At 40.1% G+C, this 20,076-nt stretch overlaps 3 protein-coding genes and 1 pseudogene across 5 annotated transcripts; 1 reads left to right on the forward strand and 3 right to left on the reverse strand.

Annotated features, from left to right (window-relative positions):
* Nucleotides 1–1,008: 1,008 nt before the first annotated feature.
* On the reverse strand, nt 1,009–1,710 carry LOC149408024 (uncharacterized). The gene has a single exon (XM_089623273.1). It carries the CDS (start codon nt 1,708–1,710, stop codon nt 1,009–1,011), a length of 702 nt encoding a protein of 233 aa, XP_089479399.1.
* Nucleotides 1,711–4,745: 3,035 nt separating this feature from the next.
* Nucleotides 4,746–6,273, forward strand: LOC149408025 (large ribosomal subunit protein uL2z). Its single transcript, XM_089616160.1, has 2 exons — nt 4,746–5,249; nt 5,772–6,273. The coding sequence occupies exons 1-2, from the start codon at nt 4,810–4,812 to the stop codon at nt 6,109–6,111; spliced, it is 780 nt and encodes a 259-aa protein (XP_089472286.1). The 5' UTR covers nt 4,746–4,809; the 3' UTR covers nt 6,112–6,273.
* A 7,422-nt stretch (nt 6,274–13,695) lies between these two features.
* Nucleotides 13,696–15,749, reverse strand: LOC149408026 (uncharacterized). 3 transcript variants are annotated; one of them, XM_089628033.1, is made up of 5 exons: nt 15,592–15,749; nt 14,735–14,826; nt 14,407–14,450; nt 14,225–14,301; nt 13,696–14,092 (listed from the first exon to the last, which is right to left on the reverse strand). In XM_089628033.1, the coding sequence occupies exons 1-5, from the start codon at nt 15,692–15,694 to the stop codon at nt 14,049–14,051; spliced, it is 360 nt and encodes a 119-aa protein (XP_089484159.1). In that variant the 5' UTR covers nt 15,695–15,749; the 3' UTR covers nt 13,696–14,048. The 3 variants fall into 3 exon arrangements, 1 of the variants encoding a protein (XP_089484159.1); XR_016301594.1 differs by lacking the exon at nt 14,407–14,450 and having other exon boundaries at nt 14,735–14,808; XR_016301593.1 differs by having other exon boundaries at nt 14,225–14,808.
* A 3,076-nt stretch (nt 15,750–18,825) lies between these two features.
* Nucleotides 18,826–19,823, reverse strand: LOC149408027 (uncharacterized; annotated as a pseudogene).
* Between the last annotated feature and the right edge of the window lie 253 nt (nt 19,824–20,076).

Genomic DNA, 20,076 nt, shown 5'->3' on the forward strand with positions numbered 1-20,076 from the left:
CATTTTGTGGTGGTGTGTCGACGCATGAACTTTGGTGAATGATCCCTTTTTGTTCAAAAAAAATTATTTAAATTTTTCACAAAGTATTCTCGTCCATTATCAGTTCTAACCATTTGTATCCGACTATTATACTGAGTTTGAACCATACTATAGAATTTTTTGAAAACATTTTCTACCTCTGATTTTTCTTTTAGTAGGAAAACCCAAGTTACTCGTGTATGATCATCTATTAAGGTAATAAACCATATTTTTCCATTGCATGTTGGTACTCTAGATGCTCCCCAAATATCACTATGAATTAGTGAGAATGGTTTAGTTGGTTTATATTCCCTAGGTGGATAGGTGTTTTTATGATGCTTTTCTAATGCACATATTTCATAATGAAAACTGGAAAGATCTTTATTAATAAACAACTCAGGAAACAATTTTTTAAGATAATGAAAGCTAGGATGTCCTAAGCGAAAATGCATTAAATAAATCTCATTGTTACTCAGACTTGAGACAATATTCAGGCAAGAACTCTCTTGACTTCCCTTATTTGAATCCGATTCTGGGTCTAGGATATAGAGTCCGTCACATTCTCTAGCATTGCCAATCGTCTTCCCCGAGTCCAGTTCCTGAAATACGCAATAAGATGGGTAAAAGATAGCACGATAGTTTAGGGCTTTTGTTATCTTGCTAATAGAAAACAGGTTACAAGATAAATTTGGGACATGTAGCACTTTAGATAAGGGTAGAGAGGTTGAAACATTGATATTTCCTAGACCTGCTATGGCTGAGAGGGTTCCATTAGCAATTCTAACTTTCCTATTGCCAACACACGGTTTATAGGTTGAAAAGCTATTTGGATTTCCTGTCATATTATCACTTGCACCTGAATCGACGATCCAAATGTCTGTGTTTTTGAACATGAGTAGGAAGAAGGAATAGAAGATATAGGTTTACCATTTTGTGCGAAAGAACATGAGGGACTATCGAGGCTGGATTTTTTGGATAGGTTTAGTAGTTTCAGGAGCTGCTAATCTGATCCTTCGTGAAATTGGGCTGTTCTGAGTTGACATGTTCTTCATGAGAACTCTCGGCACTGGTTTGGAAAGCCTTCTCCTTCTTCTTCTTGTCTCCGACCGGTTTCCCGTGAAGTTTCCAGCAAGTCTCTCTCGTGTGCCACAGCTTCTTGCAGTAACCGCACCACGGCTTCTTCTTATCTCCTTCGTTTCCATTCCCGCGTGAGAATAGGGCTGATGACTCAATCTGGCTCGCAGAATCTTCGCTGGTGTTACTCATGACCTTCCTCCTGTTTTCTTCGAGTCGAATCTCGGAGAAGACTTCTCTCATTGACGGCAGCGGACGTCTTCCGAGAATCCTTCCCTTCACTTCATCAAGATCGTTGTTTACACCAGCCAGAAACGTGTATACGCGATCATTCTCTTCGCGCTTTTGTTGTCGAGCATAGTCAGCCGCGCTTTCCCACTTATCATCATGGCACTGATCTAACTCCTGCCACAACGACACCATCTCTTTGTAGTAGGTCGTCACTTCTCTTTCTCCTTGTCTGGACTTCCACAGCTTTGTCTTCAATTCGAAGATCTGTGATGAATTGTCCAGAACCGAGTATGTCTCCCGGATTGACACCCAGGTTTCATTCGCCATCTTCATGAATAGGTGAGGCTTTCCAATGGCAGCATCCATCGCATTGAGCAACCACGCCATTACCAGCGAGTTTTCGGATCTCCAGGTGTTATAGCCATTTTCTCCTTCCTTCAATGTGTTCACTTCGCCAGTTAGGTATCCTAATTTCCCCTCCCATCAATCGCAAGTTTCACCGATTGAGACCATTCCAGAAAATTCCTTCCATTCAATCTATGCCCTGTGATGGGCATAGAAGAATGAACGGACGACTGGGATGTTTCCATGGTGTTTGTTTGAGTGATCGAAGATGAGGAATTTTGGTTGTTCGGTGTGTTTTCCATCGGGTGGGTTGGTTTAGAGCGTGGCTCTGATACCACGGAGTTTGGGAGGAAGAATTTTCGTATATTATTTCATACGGCTAAGCAGCCTCTTTATACAAAAAAGAGATACAATCAAATCCCTCTATTCTAGGAACAGAAAAAAACAGAATAAAACCTAATTCCTATTTTAGTTCTACCTAATTACAGCAGATATCTCCAGAATAATTAACAGAGTATCTAATCTAATAATACTCGGAAATAATCTAACTAACAACTAATTTACGATTTTCTACATTTACCCTTCATGAATATCATCAGCTAGTCGGGATTTATAAAATTACCATTTTACCCTTTCTACTGTTATTTCCTCAACTCCTTTGTCGCTTATGAATAAGTTAGAAACAATGTATTGACGATGAGCTAACAAGTCACATCGATTCATCCAAAAGAGTCATGACTCAATTTAGCAATGGCCAGTTCATTTATTCACATTCCAAGGAACAAAGCATGAGGTGATATACCTTGCTTTTCAGCAATCTTGTACATGAATTCCATATCTATGAGATCTTCACAAAGTAACTCATGACATCTTCATAACTTAGTACTTCACCAATAGGTCCTATTCAGAATCACATAGTGAATCCAAACTCTGACTTTCTCAAATGAAATTACGTAAGTTATGAAATGACATGTCTCATTTCAGGATTGAGGTAAGCATGATGCAATTCATACGTAGTGACTTCAAGACATAAAAGGTTAAATGGTTTGTTCTTATTCTTTCTCTAGAGTGCACTAGTCAATTCAATACCTTCAGAAGATACCTAGAAGAACTATAGAGTCTCCAACTCTCAATGTCCCATAACCAGACATCATAGATTCTCCTAACAATCGTACCGAGATCAATAGTCCTTTGATCCTTAGATTGTGAATGTGCAGTTTTAAGCAAACCATGAAGAGTTTGTTCATGCAAATCTACATTTGTCTCTTCATGTGTTGTTAGGTTTGTTTAAGGACTATAGACTATAGATTATCATAAAGCTTCAAACATACAAGGGAGAATGAATGAACGTTTCAACTTTTATTAATAAATGAGCAGTTACAAGCAAGAGTCTTCGTAAGACTATATTACATCAAATGTACATAAATAGAGACTACAACTCTTCTTGTGGGCACCATTGACAACATTATGTTCATAACGACTACGCTGTTGGACTATGTATGCATCTTCAGTCTTCGATTACTGACGTTGATACTAAACTGTATTTCAATTTCTAGGATATCCTCATACGTCAAGTACTAAACGACGTGCAAATTACTCGTCAACGTATATTTGGCATCTTTTTGTGTCACATCCGGTTTTTCCTTCAACTATTTATCCAAGTTGTCGTGATCGTGTTCAAGTTGACTGAGAGGCTGGCAAAAGTCTCGGCCCAAGTGATATTTCTCCTAGGCATGTAAAGAAGAACAGAAGGTCTTCAATGATACGCAAATATTTATCGCCGATGTTTTATGTTGGACGGGGCCCAAGTAGACACCTCATAACGAAGACACAAAGACCAAGTTTGAAAGTATCGTCCGGATTCTGACAAGCATTCAATGCCGTTACGAAGACGCTAAAATTGCAATTTGACACGCCGTTCAGGTACTCTTTGACCAACCTATCGCTATTGCGCTCTTCTCGATCATACTTAGATGGATCATCCTCCATACTCAAGCCACATATCAAAGTATATTTGGGACATCCAAATCTCACTCTTTGACTGCCTAATTCGAAGTGTATCTTTCTCTATGTCGTTGGCTCAATCTTGCGCTAAAGAAGAGCATGTATGAGCACCGATAAAAAAAATTGAGTTCACTCCCCGTAAAAATTGTTCGAATGAAGTCCCAACAATTCGATCTTTGAGATCAAGAGCTTCCAATTTCAGTATCACAGCCTTTGAGACACTGGTCCCTCCATATGTGATTAGACCCGTGAAAAGCACGTCGTAAATAGACATCAATTTTTTTTCTAAAAAAAGACACACAGAAACAACAATTTATTAGACACCACCGTATATCATCGTGATTGTATTCTATCGTAAACCATCAAAAACTCTAAAAAATCTTTGTAAACCATCATACACCATCGTAACCCATCGTAATTTTCTTCAATCTCATCGTCAATCTATATGAATTTCATTGTATCTCATCGTATACCATCGTAATTTTCACCATATTAAAAACTCTAACTTTACCGAGTTCGATCCAAATCATTCCAAATCATCTAATAACTATTCTAATAACTAATTTAACTATCTATAAGCATTGCGACGCGAAATAAATAATAAATTCTTACCTTTTTTTGGCATTTTAAGGGGACGAGCTCAAATCCACGTGAGAACGTCAAACGCCATATTTCCTCTTATTGCCGTCATATTTCCTCGTACACCGTCGTATTTTGTTGCAAAAAGTGGCCGGGAGTGAGAGATAAAGTAAGAGTGAGTGTGGGAGAGTGAAAAAAAAGAGTTTATTTGATCTAAAAGCTATTTTTTTTTTTTTAACAAAATTTTATTTCTAGATATTTTGCAATTAATGGGTGTAACCTTGACACACTATCAAATTTTTCAAAGACGATGCCCTTTTATGTTCTTCCTTATACCTTAAAAACGACGCAACGCATGATATCCAAACCGAACGACATTGGTTATGAATGAAAAACAAATACGACATTTGTATATAATCACTGGACATCGTAGGCCCAAATGAAAACCCTAGAAAAAGAGCACTCCCATCCACATATAAAAAGGCACTCAAACCCATTTTCGGTTCTTATATCTCCCCCGAACCCCTAACCCTAGATTCCCACAACCGCCGCAGCGCAATGGGAAGAGTCATCAGAGCCCAGAGGAAGGGAGCTGGGTCGGTGTTCAAGTCCCACACCCATCACAGAAAGGGGCCGGCGAGGTTCCGGTCGCTGGACTTCGGCGAGCGCAACGGCTACCTCAAAGGAGTCGTCACCGAGATCATCCACGACCCAGGCCGTGGTGCTCCTCTCGCTCGCATCACTTTCCGTCATCCTTTCCGCTACAAGCTTCAGAAGGAGCTTTTCGTCGCCGCCGAAGGTATGTACACTGGTCAGTTCATTTACTGCGGTAAGAAGGCCAATCTTGTCGTCGGAAATGTGCTCCCCGTCGGATCTATCCCCGAAGGAGCTGTGGTCTGCAACGTCGAGCACCACGTTGGAGATCGTGGTGTCCTTGCTAGGGCCTCTGGTGATTACGCTGTCATCATCAGTCACAACCCTGACAACGGAACTTCTAGGTATGGACTTCTCTCTGATTCCGACTGTTAGGATGAGTTTGTTCTATTGAGGAATTTGTGTTTGGCTGCTTTAATTAAAACCTAATTTCTTTTTTTTTTAAATCGATCCATTATGCTGATTCATTTCATTGTTTATTTTTTTATGGTGCATGTTTAAATTAGATTTGATTTGTGTGAGATCGCCGTAGAGAACGTATACTTTTGTTAAAACTAGTTTTTCTAATTGATGTATTTTGTTAACACACATGATATTTTGTATGTTTATGATTCTGTATTCTACTTGACTGATAATCTTGTCATTAATAGATAGATAATGAATCTAATCGCACCCAAACCCGACATGTTTTGTTTCAAACAAGACTCTACAGCGTTAGTATTGTATCTTATTCGATAGTCTCTTACATGTCTGCGATTAGGAAATGTGTATGAGTAGTCACAGAGTATCATCTAGTTGACAGTCTCGTATGTGTTGATGCACCCTGGGATTAGTAAATGTCTATAAATTGTTGATCTGTTGGGCAGAGTGAAGTTGCCATCGGGAGCGAAGAAGATTATCCCGAGTGGGTGCAGAGCGATGGTTGGGCAGGTCGCCGGAGGAGGAAGGACTGAGAAGCCGATGCTCAAGGCCGGTAATGCGTACCACAAATTCAGAGTGAAGAGGAACTGCTGGCCTAAGGTGCGTGGTGTGGCCATGAACCCCGTCGAGCATCCCCACGGAGGAGGAAACCACCAGCACATTGGTCACGCCTCCACCGTTCGCAGGGATGCCCCGCCCGGCCAGAAGGTCGGTCTCATCGCCGCCAGAAGGACCGGTCGTCTCCGTGGTCAGGCCGCCGCAACTGCCTCCAAGGAGAAGGCTTGAGAAAGATAGAAATATTTTTTTATATATGCTTTTGTACTGTTATTCTAGTTTTGGATTTGTTTTGTTTCACTTGATGCTTTTGGACAGTCTTTTTGTGTTTTTGATGCTACAATGGATCTTGAGTTAGCTGTTTGCTGTTACAAGAGGCACAATTTTGTTTTATGTTCCAGTGTTTCTTCCTTTTGGATTGTGTGGATTGCTTAAACCCATTGATGATGTCCTTGAAGATACGACCCTGATGCTCTGGTGAACCCCAAAAGTTTCTGCGGTCCGCTGTTGAAATAACACAGTTGCAATAAACACTAGTTTTTCCTTGCGACATTGACATTCCTCTAGGATTGCGTAGAGGATGATTCGTAACTACACGAGCTGTCTGGTTTGCTTCAGAGCAAATTTTGATTGTGATTCCACTGAGTTATGGAAGCTGTACAGGCTGATCCTGCGCAAACTGAAGCAGCTTCTGTTTAACTTGTCGGTCCCACACATCATCATTCACTTTCACTTCAAACAGCAGAAAGGATAACCAGTGAGATCAGTGCAAGGTGATGGATCAGAGGCGAAGGTGATAGGTTGGCCAGATTCGTATTTGTTCTGAATTGTTGGAGAGTGGCTGCGAGCTGAAGGGAGATATGAGATGCTTGGGTGGCGCTTTGCAGTTAGACCTCAGGTCCAGCTTAATTTTAGCCCAGTCCGGTTCCCATTGAGACCTCAGGTCACGTCTTGTAATTATTACATATTATTAATGTATGGTATTGGCTTTAGTGAGGCACGTTCCTATGAGGTTTCTCTCTAGTGAGCGTTTTATCGTTCTTCCTTTCTTTTGGCTCTTCTGCTCGTCGGGGGTTCTTCGAGACTCTTAGGGTTCAGCGAAAAGCCATTTGGCAGTGAGAGATTCAGAGTGAGATTAAGGTCACTTTGGGAAACACATTGAGTGAACAAAGTTTGCATTTGGGGAAACACCAGTGAGTGGTGAGGTTATGGCGGACGACGGTGGTTTGAACAATGAGTAGGAAGCCACAGCGAGTTCTTTGGCTAGAACCTTGGTTCTGTTCAAAGAAGGTGATGCCATACTCGTCGTGAGTAAACACAATTTCCAGTCCAATGGGTCGTTTTCTCCACAAGTTTGGTGACTCTGCGACCCAACGCCTAGAGAAACGCGAACCTTGGAATAATGAAGACACCACAAACGATGGTGGAAGCTCGTTTAATAAGTCAGGATTGAATGACGCCACGATCGGATGCGGAAGACCGATTGATAAGTCAGTTTGAACGCCACAAGACTAGTCTTGATAAGTTCGATAAAAGTTTATATAGAACTGAATAGAAGACTCTCACTTTTTTTTTTTTTTTTTTCAAAATCTGGATCTCCTTTATATTTAAAAAGAAGAGGGCTTTATAGGCATGAAACAACCTTTCATGCTAGGAAAACCAAACGCCTACTTTAAAATTTAATAACATAACTAAAAACTAATTAAAACCTCCTAAGTAATCAGACCACATAATGACACATCTTAAACCCAATAAGTACAACATTTTGCATTCAGCCTTACAATAAAACGAAAATAAACAATTCTCAATTATTTCAGCCTATTAAAAACCACCAATTTAAGTTGGAATGACTTAAGAAGCTCAAAAGTCATGCTCATTTATAATATGATGAAGAATAAAACGTTTTTTTCCCTTCTAAATCATCTCTTCAATTGCTTTGATGATGAATTAAGCGGTTAGCTTCCAAAAATGTAGATCAGTCCTTGCTTAAGAAGCTTTATACTTTTTTTTTCATTCATCTTGGCTTAAACCATGAAAGTCTTCATTGAAGTCTTGAACTCTTGTATTCTGAATTTGCTCGTTGACATGTCTTGGTTTTGACGTTGCCCTTATCATATCACTTGGGTCCCTCCCCACACTGGATTTAAGGAAATCACTAGTCCGAACACCTTCGGTGATGGCAAAGATGGCATCTTTGTTGTCGAATCCTTCGACTTTGCGAGACTCTTCCGTGAAGTGAGCGAGTATTGTGTGGCGAATCTGACGAGGAAGGCTTCGTGCAGAGCCTTGAAGGAGTGTATGCTTCCAGTCCTCAGGCTTCTTAACCACTTAAATCTGGATCCGATGAGGGTTAGGCTGAAGGCTTGGCAGAGGGTGGCGTCAGACTGTCATTACATTGTCATCCAAGTCTCGTAATGTTGTATGTGGAATTTTGGATCAGACCTCCCGCCATACGAGGGAATAGTGGGAAGCTTAAAGTTTCCGACGCATGGCTGCGACAAGATCTGAGAGGAGAAGGGCGAGTATGATTCCTCGATGCCGCTATAAGGCCTCTGACCTCCAGGTCCGGACTCCCTCAGCTCGATTATTTGGTTTTGAAGGCTCTGAATCACGGTGCCATGTCCAATCCGTTAGTTGGATTGATGGTCTGAGCCACGGGTGTGACTTGTCGACGTTCATTGGTTCCTTGATCCAAGATATTGATCGGGAGAATGCCCAAGGTTGCGGCCCCTTGCGTTCCTCTCTAAGAGAGAGTTTTTCTGTGCGGTTAGGTGCTCTCTTAGATCCCTGTTCGCGGTCCGGAGAGGAGGAATGTCCCCTAATCGAGCCGTTTTATGGGCATCACGGCTATTTGCATCATCGTCCCAGTGAACGAGTCTAATCCATGCGCAGGTCGCGTTCGACCTCCCCTTGACCTTGAGGTCGCGCGTCCCCGTGAGTTTCCCAAGGTCTGGCGCTCCGAGGGGCTGCATGTGGTTAACTTCTGGTGGGACCGTCCGCGCCACCCCTAGGTTGTTCGGATCGAGTGTGGGATTGGCTGAACTCGGTCTCATTGGTTCTAATCTCCCCCCGTAGTCGGGGTCAGTCTCGTCATGATGGATGTGCTCCTTGATATCCTAACCGAGGAGGTCCTTGATAAGAGTCCCATCCACGCCCGGCCGATCAAGGGGCTCGGAGAGCCTTTGGGCCATCTCATCACTGAAGGCGGCGAGGTCGGCGGCGGCGGCTGTAGGTGATTATTGCACCTTGATAACCATATTAAGTGAGGAAAAAAATAATTACACTAACAAGAGCTAATTAATATTATGCTTATCTAACAAGATCTAGATTTACTTATTAATTATTTATGAAAGCAATGTCAAGCAACCAATAATATCTAGATTCAGAGATTCAGTAAAACTTACACGTTTTGGATCAGCTACTAAATCTTCAAGCTTTAACTCCTCCGTCTTCAGTCTTAAAAGACTATCTTCAAGCTTTTAGCTCCTTCTTCAAGCTTTAGCGACTCGATGCTCTTGAACTCGTCAGTGATGACACCGTAATCTTCCGAAACGTAATCTCCGAGACGAATAAGAAAGATGAGTGGGCACAATCTTTATCCCACTACGATCTACAATGAGATGTTTAGATCGCACCGTGTTTATGGGATTGGAATCATGGACTTCCAAGAGGGGGAGAGGGAGAGTCGGCCGAGAGAGAGAGAAAGTCTTCTCTTGGTCGAAATTTCTGAATGCAATAGTGTGTTTGTTGCCTTCTCATGAATCCTTATTTATAGTAGTGGAAATGATATATTCTTGATAGTTTCCAAAATATATTATTTTCTTTTATTGTGTTCACATTAGTGAATCAAAGCTTGGCCATTGGATCTCATCTCATGAATCCTACTTACTCTCTTAGCCATCAAATCAATATCTATGAGATTTTATTTCCTGTTTAAATAGAGAATATTTATCAATGAGAAAATAAAGGAAATATCTTATTTTCTTTTAAATATTATTCTCTCCTAATATTCATGAGAGAGAATAAATGACAATATCTTATTTGCATTTAAATATTAATCTCTCCTAATATTCATGAGAGAGAATAAATAACAATATCTTATTTCCTTTTAAATATTATTCTCTCCTAATATTCATGAGAGAGAATAAAGGATAATATTTTATTTCCTTTTAAATATTATTCTCTCAAAATATTCATGAGAGAGAATAAACGACAATATCTTGCTTCCTTGTAAATATTTTTCTCTCTCATTTATTTAAACAACTAAAGAGAAATATTGGTAAGTACCAATATAACATGGACGAATTTTTTTTGGCACACGGTCAAGAGGGGATTGGTGCAAATCTCAATGCCTGAAACCCCTAAAAAACCGTCCACCTCAATGTGTGCAAGACCCAATTGCTTAAAACCTAATTAGTTATTTATTTAATTGGTCCAACAATAAACAAATAAGTAATTGATTAATTATTTACTTGATCAAATAATAAATAATTAATGCTACCATAAATAATTATTTAATTCTGCAAATACCCATATTTCAGAATTGATGTTGTGAATCACAATTACAGCTAGTCAGATTATAATAATGAAAACATTATTATTCGAAAGTTCGTATCCGCCTTAATCAGAGCCGAATCGGAGACTATAGACCTAGTATTAGAAGCTTAACGAATTCGATGAATAGACGAAAAAGTCTTTTCTCTTTTCGACATCGATTTGTCTAATCTTGGTCAGACTCCACCTTGCAAGCCAAGACTGAATCCTCCTTGGTACTAGAATTATATTTACTCATCGTGACGAGTGTCCACTTATATAGTCAATTCGTGATCAAGATCCTCCAGGTTCAACCCGTGTCGAGAAAAGTCAATTATTTTGTTATACTTTTCTTGACACCTATAAGCCATACGCATTGTTGCTTCCCCAGCGAAAGATTCTTCTGAATGTACAAACTTCGGAAGTGCGCGCAATTTATCGGTTCTGGAATCAACCCTTAGGTGAGAGAACATTTACCTTCTTTCAGGAAGGCTGGATTCCATATCTGTAAATCACTTCCCACTCGAACCATGTTCCGCAATGCTCCAAAGACATAAGCTATGATTAGCATGATAGTGGCCTTTTAGCGAATGAATCAAAGAGTGCAGTAACATAATCCAGTGTCCATGATCACTTCAGGATTTAGATCAAGTCTCACTGTGATCGTCATTTGTGATCTCGGTTAGTGTGTCGTAATGGTCCTTAAACGACACATCTACAAGCAAGATCTGTCCAGATCGTACACTTACCACAAGTGTAGAATGCCCCCACTAAGTGATTAACTTTCACTTGTGTTCCACATATATGATTTCAGATTCAGCTACCCATACATGAACTAATCATCGACCAGCTTTAGTTCACCGCCCAAGCTCAGATGCCGTGCATGCAGTTTGATACTGAGACTATGGATTGATGAATGTTTGATAAATCTTAATATATATAAGAAATAACGCTTTCGATTCGAATAACTTATAAATGTCAAAGCTATATTTTATTAATATATCAGCAAGAATTTACAAGAGCATCTTCTCGTGGGCAAGAATTCCTAACAGCGGCATGGTCTCTGGGCTGCCCTTCGCTGTCGCGCGGGTGTTGATCACCCGTTTTATGCGCCAAGCGTCCCAAATCATACTCGAGCTAGTCACTCGGTCAGCCATGGAGGCAACAGGAATTTTTCTCATCTCTAGGGAGCGAATGTCAAGGAGAGAAGTAGTGGAAAGTGTGATAGAGAGAACGAGCTGCCAAGTCAGGAAGTGCCCTCCTTCTAGCGCCAAAACGTTGTCGCTTATTTTTAGAAAAGGATTTAGAGCCTCGAACAGTTCGACCCAAGGCCGGACCTTAAATCTGCCATGAGGTGTATCTCTTGCGCCAATGCTAGTCAAAAGGGGTTTGGAAACAGATCCACTGTGTCGTATCTTCGTCTTGGAGGAAGAAACAGTTATCCACCCGTTCGTTAGGTGGCATCTGGCAAGAAGACTTTGGATGAGCGAAGGTTTTGGCTGGTCCTGGAACTGTGATCTGGAGGGGGATGGGATTGTTATTGTCACGAAACACATAGAGCTCCACGAGGAAATTGGTCGTGGGGAGGAGTCAATGATGAATTCTTAGTAAGGGCTTGTGCAATCATGGACTCGACATTGAGCTATAGAAACGACATCATCTTCAAGGAGAGGGCGAGCATAGATGAGTTGATGAATAATTTTATCCGAGGCAGATTCAGAGAGTTAGCGTACAGGGGCCAGAACAGGGTCGAGGCGGAGATCAGAATGGAGAGAATGCTCAAACTTGGGAGCCTCTGGGAGTTGGAGTGCTAAAGATCAATGTCGACGCAGGTTTTGGTGTCTCTGGGCCGGCCGTAGGAGTCGTAGCGCGGAATGGTAGGGGAGAGATCGTCTGGATGTGGAAGGGACCAGTGGAAGCATCGTCGGTGCAGGAAGCGGAGCTTGTGGGAGTTCATATAGCCACTCTGCTTGCTAAATTTCGGAATCATCGTAGCATCATCATCGAGGGAGACAATCAAGTCTAAATGAAAAGCCTTTAGGGTACAGAGAATGCTCATACTGGTACCTTACACCGCTGTTTGAGAGTACTAAGGATTTGTATGGTATTTTGACGTGTTTACTTTAATTGGATTTCCAGAAAATGTACTAATATTGCTCATGAACTGGGTATATTGGCAAACCAATCCAACTTTGCTAGCTTTTGTTCCATCGGATCTGCCGGCCCTTATCCGGGAGCAAGTTTTGAATGCCTTTAGGTGGTAATTCAAGCAAGACTACTTCTATCGATTGGGACACTTACCCACGTGTCCCAATAGTTGCGCCTAGGCGGAATCGAACCGGAGACGTGCAAAAGTCCCAAGAATCAACCTTATATATTATGAATAATAGTGCTTTGCACAATTATTGGTGATATACCAATTGTTTACCTAATCTCTTTATTATTGGTCATTTATTTGACTTTGTTGTACTCATTTTACCTATAAATACATGCTAATGAGTACGTTTCTTACGCACAAATCCACTCTCTTTTGGCTTAAATCTAGCTCGTACGTAAGTGCGTTTGATGGTTATTGCGAGGTTTTCATGTGAATTTCAGGTTTTGGCTGATTAATCGAGTATCAGGACGACATTGAGCTATTTTGGAGTTCCCGAGAGTCAAAAAGGAGCAAAACGGCACATTTTGGACAAAGTCAAAGTTGGGAATCAAAAAGTCAAGGCTCACCGCGGCACGGTGAAATCGAGCGCGTCGCGGTGAAAATATGCCACAGACCGCGCCAAATCACGTTATGCATCGCGTCGCGGTGGAGCTTGCGCTGCGGGCTAACGACGAATTCTGAAGTGTTTATTTCTATTTGTTAGCGACTCTAGGCCATTGGATCACATTCAAAGGCCTAGATATCTCCGAGAATAACCCCTTAACCTATATAATCATATTTGTGACCTCAAAAACACATTTTTCTTTCTTTTTTTATTTTTTCTAGAATGTTTAGCTATTTTTGAGAGTTTTTGGAGAAGAGAAAAATCGTTGCGTGTGCGTGTGTGTCTAGTTACATTCTCAATCACTCTATATTATTTTTATTTTTCCCTTTTCCTTTACAATATCCAATGGGTTAAGCAAATGGCATCCTTTCACTTGTCAACCACTAGATCCTCAAATTTTTGTGACCTCCTAACTCCAGCTTTTTTGTATTTGAAACCTCTGTAAATCCCTCATTAAGAAAATCTAAACTTAGCTTAAGAGAAACAAAATCAAAAGAGAAACTGTAAGAGAAGAAGCAAAAAAACACAGATATGGAGAACTTCCCTATTATCAACTTGGATAATATCATGGTGACGAGAATAAAAGATGCTAGAACATCGTCAACAGAACAACATCCAAAGCACGCGTCTATTAAACATAAAACTAAGCCATGAGCTTAGTATTATATATATTACAATATGAGGTGACAGCCAAATGGACTTTAAGAAGCTCAAGCCTAGGCTGAAGGCCATCGAATTTTTCAGGCTTGTTGAAAAAGAAGTTAATAAAATTAAAGTTTGGTGGAGATGAAGATAACTTACGGCAAGAAAAATAGAACCTGGGCCAGCTCAACCTCTACGCCAGCGGCGATATGACGCCGAAAGCTTCTTTCCTCATTTTTGGAACAAGTTGTAGAACTTCTCAAGCGGGTGAAGCACTTATTTACATAAAAAAATGTATAGTATGATCAAACGAGTCTTTGAATCAACGCAATGACGTAAAACGAAAAAAAAAAAAATTATATGATTGAAGATTCAAACAAGATCACTTCCTATGTTTGTGAGTGTACCTGAGCAGTAACTGGACAAAGTCCTTCCCATCAAAACACAGTGCTTTAAAGAAGAGTTATTTGTACCTTCAGTACCCCTGGGAACAAGGAATAAAAAGAGAAAGATACAAGGCATTTTGGTTGAGTGAGATGACCTTTTTTTTTTACTATAAGAGAAGACATTTGAGTTTATTCTTTTGAACCTTGATTCGGAATCCATGTTTCTGGTTTGACGTTGCAGTACTAACTAAAAGATACAAATGTGGAGTGAAAAAATGTAATCTAGAAAATATTCACGTAAAATAATAAAAGGTTGAATCAAATATGTCTTCACTATACTTTTTATTCAACATTTTGAGAACTGTAAACATTGTCAAAATATTAACGTTCTAAAGTAAATAGAATCAACCAGCTGAGAGACATAGCTAAGAGTCACATAACACAATACACAAGGAAAGAAGTCATTAAAAGAGACACACACACAAATATATATGATGAAGAGTAAGGGCAGAGAGTTGAGATTATACACACCCAATGCTTCAACGAGCTTGAAGTCTTTAGAGATACACACTCCCACCAACTGTGTTTGATTTCACAAGCTGGAGCTGATACAACGCGATGACCTTGTCAGCCACCTCATTACGTCAATTATATATCATCTTATCTAAGATCATTCCACTAATTCAATCTAATAATAGTTTACCGTTTACAATTTTTTCGTGGTTTACAGTTTTCGTCATTTACAACATTATACATCCTTTTAAATCTAAACTAATGGAGTTGAATACTTGACGAATGAGACTATAGATACATGATCATACAATATCCAAGCAAATTCTTCATCTAAAACGAATACAATGGCGAATATTATTAGTAATCCTCTAAAATAACTCTTATATCTTAATAACTGACAAGGTCCAGCATTCCTCAGTAAACAGAACAACCAATTCCCAATTGTACTACAAACTTAATGCCTACACCAATATGCCAGTTTGAGTTGGATCAATATTAAGATTCCAGATACTGATTCGATCAAATCAAATACTTCAAATTCCATGATCAGCGAGCAGGTATATTTTAAACACTTTTCCAAATCTCAATTTTTAGTTGGTTCTCAGTTCAAGCCAGAATTCGTTCATATAATAACAAGAAGAATAATAAAAAATAAATAAATAAATAAATAAAAACAGCGCACCTTTAGTATTGTAATTCAATCTAATCTCCAAAAAATTAGTTAAATAAATAAATACATCAAAACACATAAACAAACAACAAAGAGCACTAAACCTGAAGAGGAAGATCAGACATTCTTCATCTTCGAAAATTATGTGCACCAAAATTTTGATGAAATGACTCGGTGAGACTGTAAGAGCGAGGAAGAAACTTACTGGTTGGACGTGGATAGAGAGAAGGTTCAGTTTCGTGCGTATTTAGAATATTCCCAATGTGTTTTGTTCCTGCATTCACCTCACGTGGTATTTTAGGAATCATTTGACGAGATGCGTATTGATGTAATTTCCTCTCCAAAAAAAAACAATGGTGTAATTTCCTCGCCCAAATACAAATTGTAACCCTTGGGAATACCACGCGAAATTCTATCCCTTTTTTTTTAGTTTTCCAAGGGCTAAGGCCTTTTCAGAGCCTTATTAACAATTGGTATGGCCATTTTTTAAGGTATGTCGAGCAAGGTGGTCCAGGCGCGGTTCGACTCTTCTGACTCTAGACTCGATTTGTTTGTTTTTTTTAAGAATCTTCTCCTATTAATAAATAAATTGATAATTTTTTAATTTTTATAAAATAGAAAATCTTGTAAAAGACCATTGATACGTTCGAAATTAATATTTCATAATTGGTATCTCCATCGAGAATCATATTATTAATGCGATTTCTCAAATAACATTTGCAAGACACGTGACGGAGCATAAACTTGTAATGTATGTTTTTTAGGTAGTCAACTTCACTTTTCTGGTAATTTCGAAAGGCTCGTGAAAATGACAATTAAACCCGAACTGTCATGACCACCTCTATTGGATTCTCGAGATCGTAATGAGGAGTTGGATCGGCTCTAGAGTCTCCAAGAACATCGTGACAATGATAGGTGAAGCTCAAAACTTCATGGTCATTGAAGGTCATTAGGAAAGGTGACAGGAGTGGTGCTTGTCATTGATCTTCGTGTCTCTCTCTTGTCGGGCGGTTGGATCTTCGGTCTTCGTCATCTAACCAAGACAAAGAAAATGTAACACACTCTAGTGCTTGACATTAGCTCGAGTGTCAATGTGATGTGGGAGGTCTAAGTCCTTGTCTTGAGTTTTAGAATGGTCAGAAGAGAAAGAAAGTGTTTGAGAGAGGTAATTTTTTTTATGAGTTTTACCTTAGTTTAGAATTACTTATCTCAAAATGGCATTTGAAGTGGTATTTATAGAGCTTTAACGTTCATGCACAAACATGAGGGATGTCTTGGACAAGGGCATCGCTTTGAGGTAGAGACCTCGATGTGGAAAAGGCTAAGTGGGCAAAGTGGCGCATCGTTGACCCAAATGAGATAAGACCCTTGACCATGGCTCAAACGAGAGGCATGAGTGGGGTCTTGCCTCCTCGCCCAAGATGAGCGAGGTGGGGCCCGCCTTGCGAGGACCTTAAATCATGTTGTAATGATGATATAAAATTACCTGAATGAGCATCTGAGCCTCAAAGGATGATCCAGTTTTATGCACACAAGCCCATCCCTACAACCATGCACACACACGGGCGTGAAATACGGTCACTGTTCCTCCACTCGGTCGGGGGGCTGAGCCAAGTTTGGGCCTAATAATTATTTTCTTCCTGATTTTTAGAGTATAATAAAACATTTTGCATTAAGAGGGGGTTGTGGTTTCTTAAAAGTGTGAATGTTCAACCAATTTTGAACATATGTAATTGTGCATTAACCATGCACTCATGTTGAACATTTCAATAACACTTAAACTGAGCTTTAATGGACAACAGTTGTAACCGTGGGTTTGGCCTATATAAACAAGCCTTATCTTCTCGTTTCAATCCATCTGAAGCAAGACTTCAAAAGCTCTATCTAGAAATTGATATCCTGGTTCATTCTTGTAGTCCGATGGTAGACTCCGGTGTAGTTTTAGTTAGCTAAAGTAGAATAGAAACCTCCGACCAACTCTGATGATATCCGAAAAACACGCTCATAATTAATTTTTAAACAATTATTGTCATTTTTTATTCCATTATTGAAGAAAATCATCAGGAATCAAAATTTATTGGAATTAATCAGTAATAATCAAAAGTCATTGTAATTAATCAATATTAATGGGAACAATGGCTTTTTGGGCAACCACGAAAACAAAAAGAGGCGTTGTTGCACATATTTCAAATGAATTAGTATTAATTACGTTATTTTTTGAATATTTCCGAGAACTTCGAATGACTTTGAATATCATCAGAAGTCATTCAAATTAGTCAAAATTAATTGGAATTAAAAGTAACAACTTCTCATTTTGTAGTCGTTGATACAAAAAGAGTCCATGTTGCCCGTATTCCAATTAATTTCTATTAATTCAAATTAACTATGACGAATTTTGATTAATTTCAAATAAGTTTAATCATTTTCATCAATGATAGAATAAAAAAGAACGAAAAATAAGTTATGCGCTTGTTGTCCGAGATCATAGATCGTCGTAACCTATTAAGAGAGAGAGAGATAGAGAGAGAGAGAGAGAGAGAGAGAGAGAGAGAGAGAGATGAAATGAGAGGAAAAAATGAAGGGCCGGCTAAAGAACTAGCCAAAATGACACCCCTACTTTAAAATTATAGCCAAACTATTAACATATTTAGGAAAATAGCCAATTTATCATGACAACATTCCAATATTCCAATTATACCCTGAGGTTAATATTATTAACTATCATAGTAAATAATATCATCCATAACAAAAAAAAATTAGTAAATCTAATTAACAATAACAAAAACTACATTAGATCTTATTTGTCGTAACAATAATAATAGTAAATCTTATTTACCGTAACAAGAACTATAGTAAATCTTATTTACCGTAACATTTTGTAGTTAATCTAACAGGAAAAGTATCAGAGATGAGGACTAGTTAATCTAACAGTAAATACAATTTACTAATTATTTCCGTGAACAATCGAGGACTAACAATCCGACAGTAAATCATATTAACCATTAAGTAAATCATTCGTTTCTATGGTAAATATGACTAGTTAATCTAATAGTAAATACGATTTACTAATTATTTCCGTGAACAATCGATGACTAAAAATCCGACCGTAAATCATACTAACCATTGAGTAAATCATTCGTTTCTATGGTAAATATAACAGTAAATCCGATTTACCGTTATATCGCTCTTCTCTTTATATCACTCTTCTCTTTCATTTTCACATCATAGATGAAGACTAGTTAATCTAGCAGTAAATACGATTTACTAATTATTTCCGTGAACAATCGAGGACAGTAAATCCGACAGTAAATCATATTAATCACTTGCAAGTTAATAGTATTTTTTCGTTAATGTAAATATTATTTACATTGACAATTAATAATATTAAGTGTCAATATAAATAATATTAACTATTAATATTTCACAGCTAAAACTTCTTTTAACCCCAAAACCAACTGGAAAAACTCAAACTCAAGTCCACGTCGACGTCGGGCTTGTACGGGATCAGAATCTCGCCGGTCTTCTCGATCGGGAGAGTCAACCGCCCGAAAACTGGAACGTCGGCGATCAAGTCAACCTTGACTCTGTACAGAACGACGCTCCCGGGTTTGATATCGGCGTAGGTTTCTTTGATGTCGGCATAGATGAGAGAGAGAGGGATCGTGACGGTCTCTTCGCCGTGAGGCTTGATCGTTCCGGCATCGGGAATCAGGCCGGAGACGAGCTTCCGACCGTCGCTCTCGATGAGGTAATTGATGTCGACGAGCAGGATCGGAAGGGGATTAGGGTTCTTGATGAGAACGTCGATCACCAAATCGGCTCTCTCGAGGCTGATCGACGAGATGTGGACCTCTGTCACGTCGGAAACATCTGGTTGACCCTCGGGTTCACTTTAGCCGCCGCTCTCTACTCTGGCTTCATGGCCGCCGGGATCGGATGAGCCAAGGCCAATCGAGCCACGTTCTTGGACGGCCTCTTCGTCGCGGCGATTCTCGCGAGATCGGCGTGGACTCATCTCGCGATCGGAAACGTCATGTTCGCCTCGATCTCCCGCGTCAGGTTCGCGTTCTTCGCCCACGGGACGGCGGTCGAGGCCGGCGCGTGGCTAGGGCGAGCGGCCGGGCCGGTGTGATTGAGTATCCGGTGCCATTTTCGATTGGGCGGGAGAGATAAGTTCTCGATAGCCATTCGCCGACGTTCACTCCGCGCGGCGAGCATGTATCTTCCGCTGCCGATGAAGAGGTTTCCGTAACCGAACTCGTTCGAGGACGGAACGCAGAGAGCGAGCTTCAGAGCGATTCCGTAGGCGGTGAAGAGACTCGCCGTCGTGGTAATGCCGAGTCCGATTATGCCGTCGGAGCCTCCGGCGAGGCTGGTCAAGAGGCGCAGGACCATTCCGTCGGAGAATTCCGACGACGCTTTGGACGTTGCTGCCATTTTTTCCGGCGAGGTTGTGGTCGTCTAGATCATTTTTACCGCCTCTGCTCTATTTTCCTCCTCCATCGCCGTCGCCTCTCTCCTGCTCCTGGAAATCGTTCTCAATCCCTGAAACAAACAGACCATCAAAATCGATCAAATTAGGGTTTAGGAATCGATGAATTAGGTTTACTTGGCGGCGGCAATCGCGGAGGAGAGAGAAAGACTTGCGGCGGAGATATTCTGAGTTCGACTGATTGTTCGTCGAGCAGAG

The sequence above is a fragment of the Urtica dioica genome, chromosome 1 (genome assembly GCF_054948205.1).
Source record: "Urtica dioica subsp. dioica isolate 48M chromosome 1, U.dioica_male_clone48M_v1_H2, whole genome shotgun sequence".
NCBI classification, from domain to species: Eukaryota; Viridiplantae; Streptophyta; class Magnoliopsida; order Rosales; family Urticaceae; genus Urtica; species Urtica dioica.

Bases quoted from the DNA above. Each gene is read 5' to 3' on its own strand.
- LOC149408024 (XM_089623273.1), bottom strand. From the start codon at position 1,710: ATGGCGTGGTTGCTCAATGCGATGGATGCTGCCATTGGAAAGCCTCAC.
- LOC149408025 (XM_089616160.1), top strand. From the start codon at position 4,810: ATGGGAAGAGTCATCAGAGCCCAGAGGAAGGGAGCTGGGTCGGTGTTC. The intron at 5,250-5,771 runs GTATGGACTTCT...TCTGTTGGGCAG, and splicing joins CCTGACAACGGAACTTCTAG to AGTGAAGTTGCCATCGGGAG.
- LOC149408026 (XM_089628033.1), bottom strand. From the start codon at position 15,694: ATGATTCCTAAAATACCACGTGAGGTGAATGCAGGAACAAAACACATT. The intron at 14,302-14,406 runs GTTCAAAAGAAT...CCTTGTTCCCAG, and splicing joins AACATGGATTCCGAATCAAG to GGGTACTGAAGGTACAAATA. The intron at 14,093-14,224 runs GTACACTCACAA...TATGTAAATAAG, and splicing joins TTTGTCCAGTTACTGCTCAG to TGCTTCACCCGCTTGAGAAG.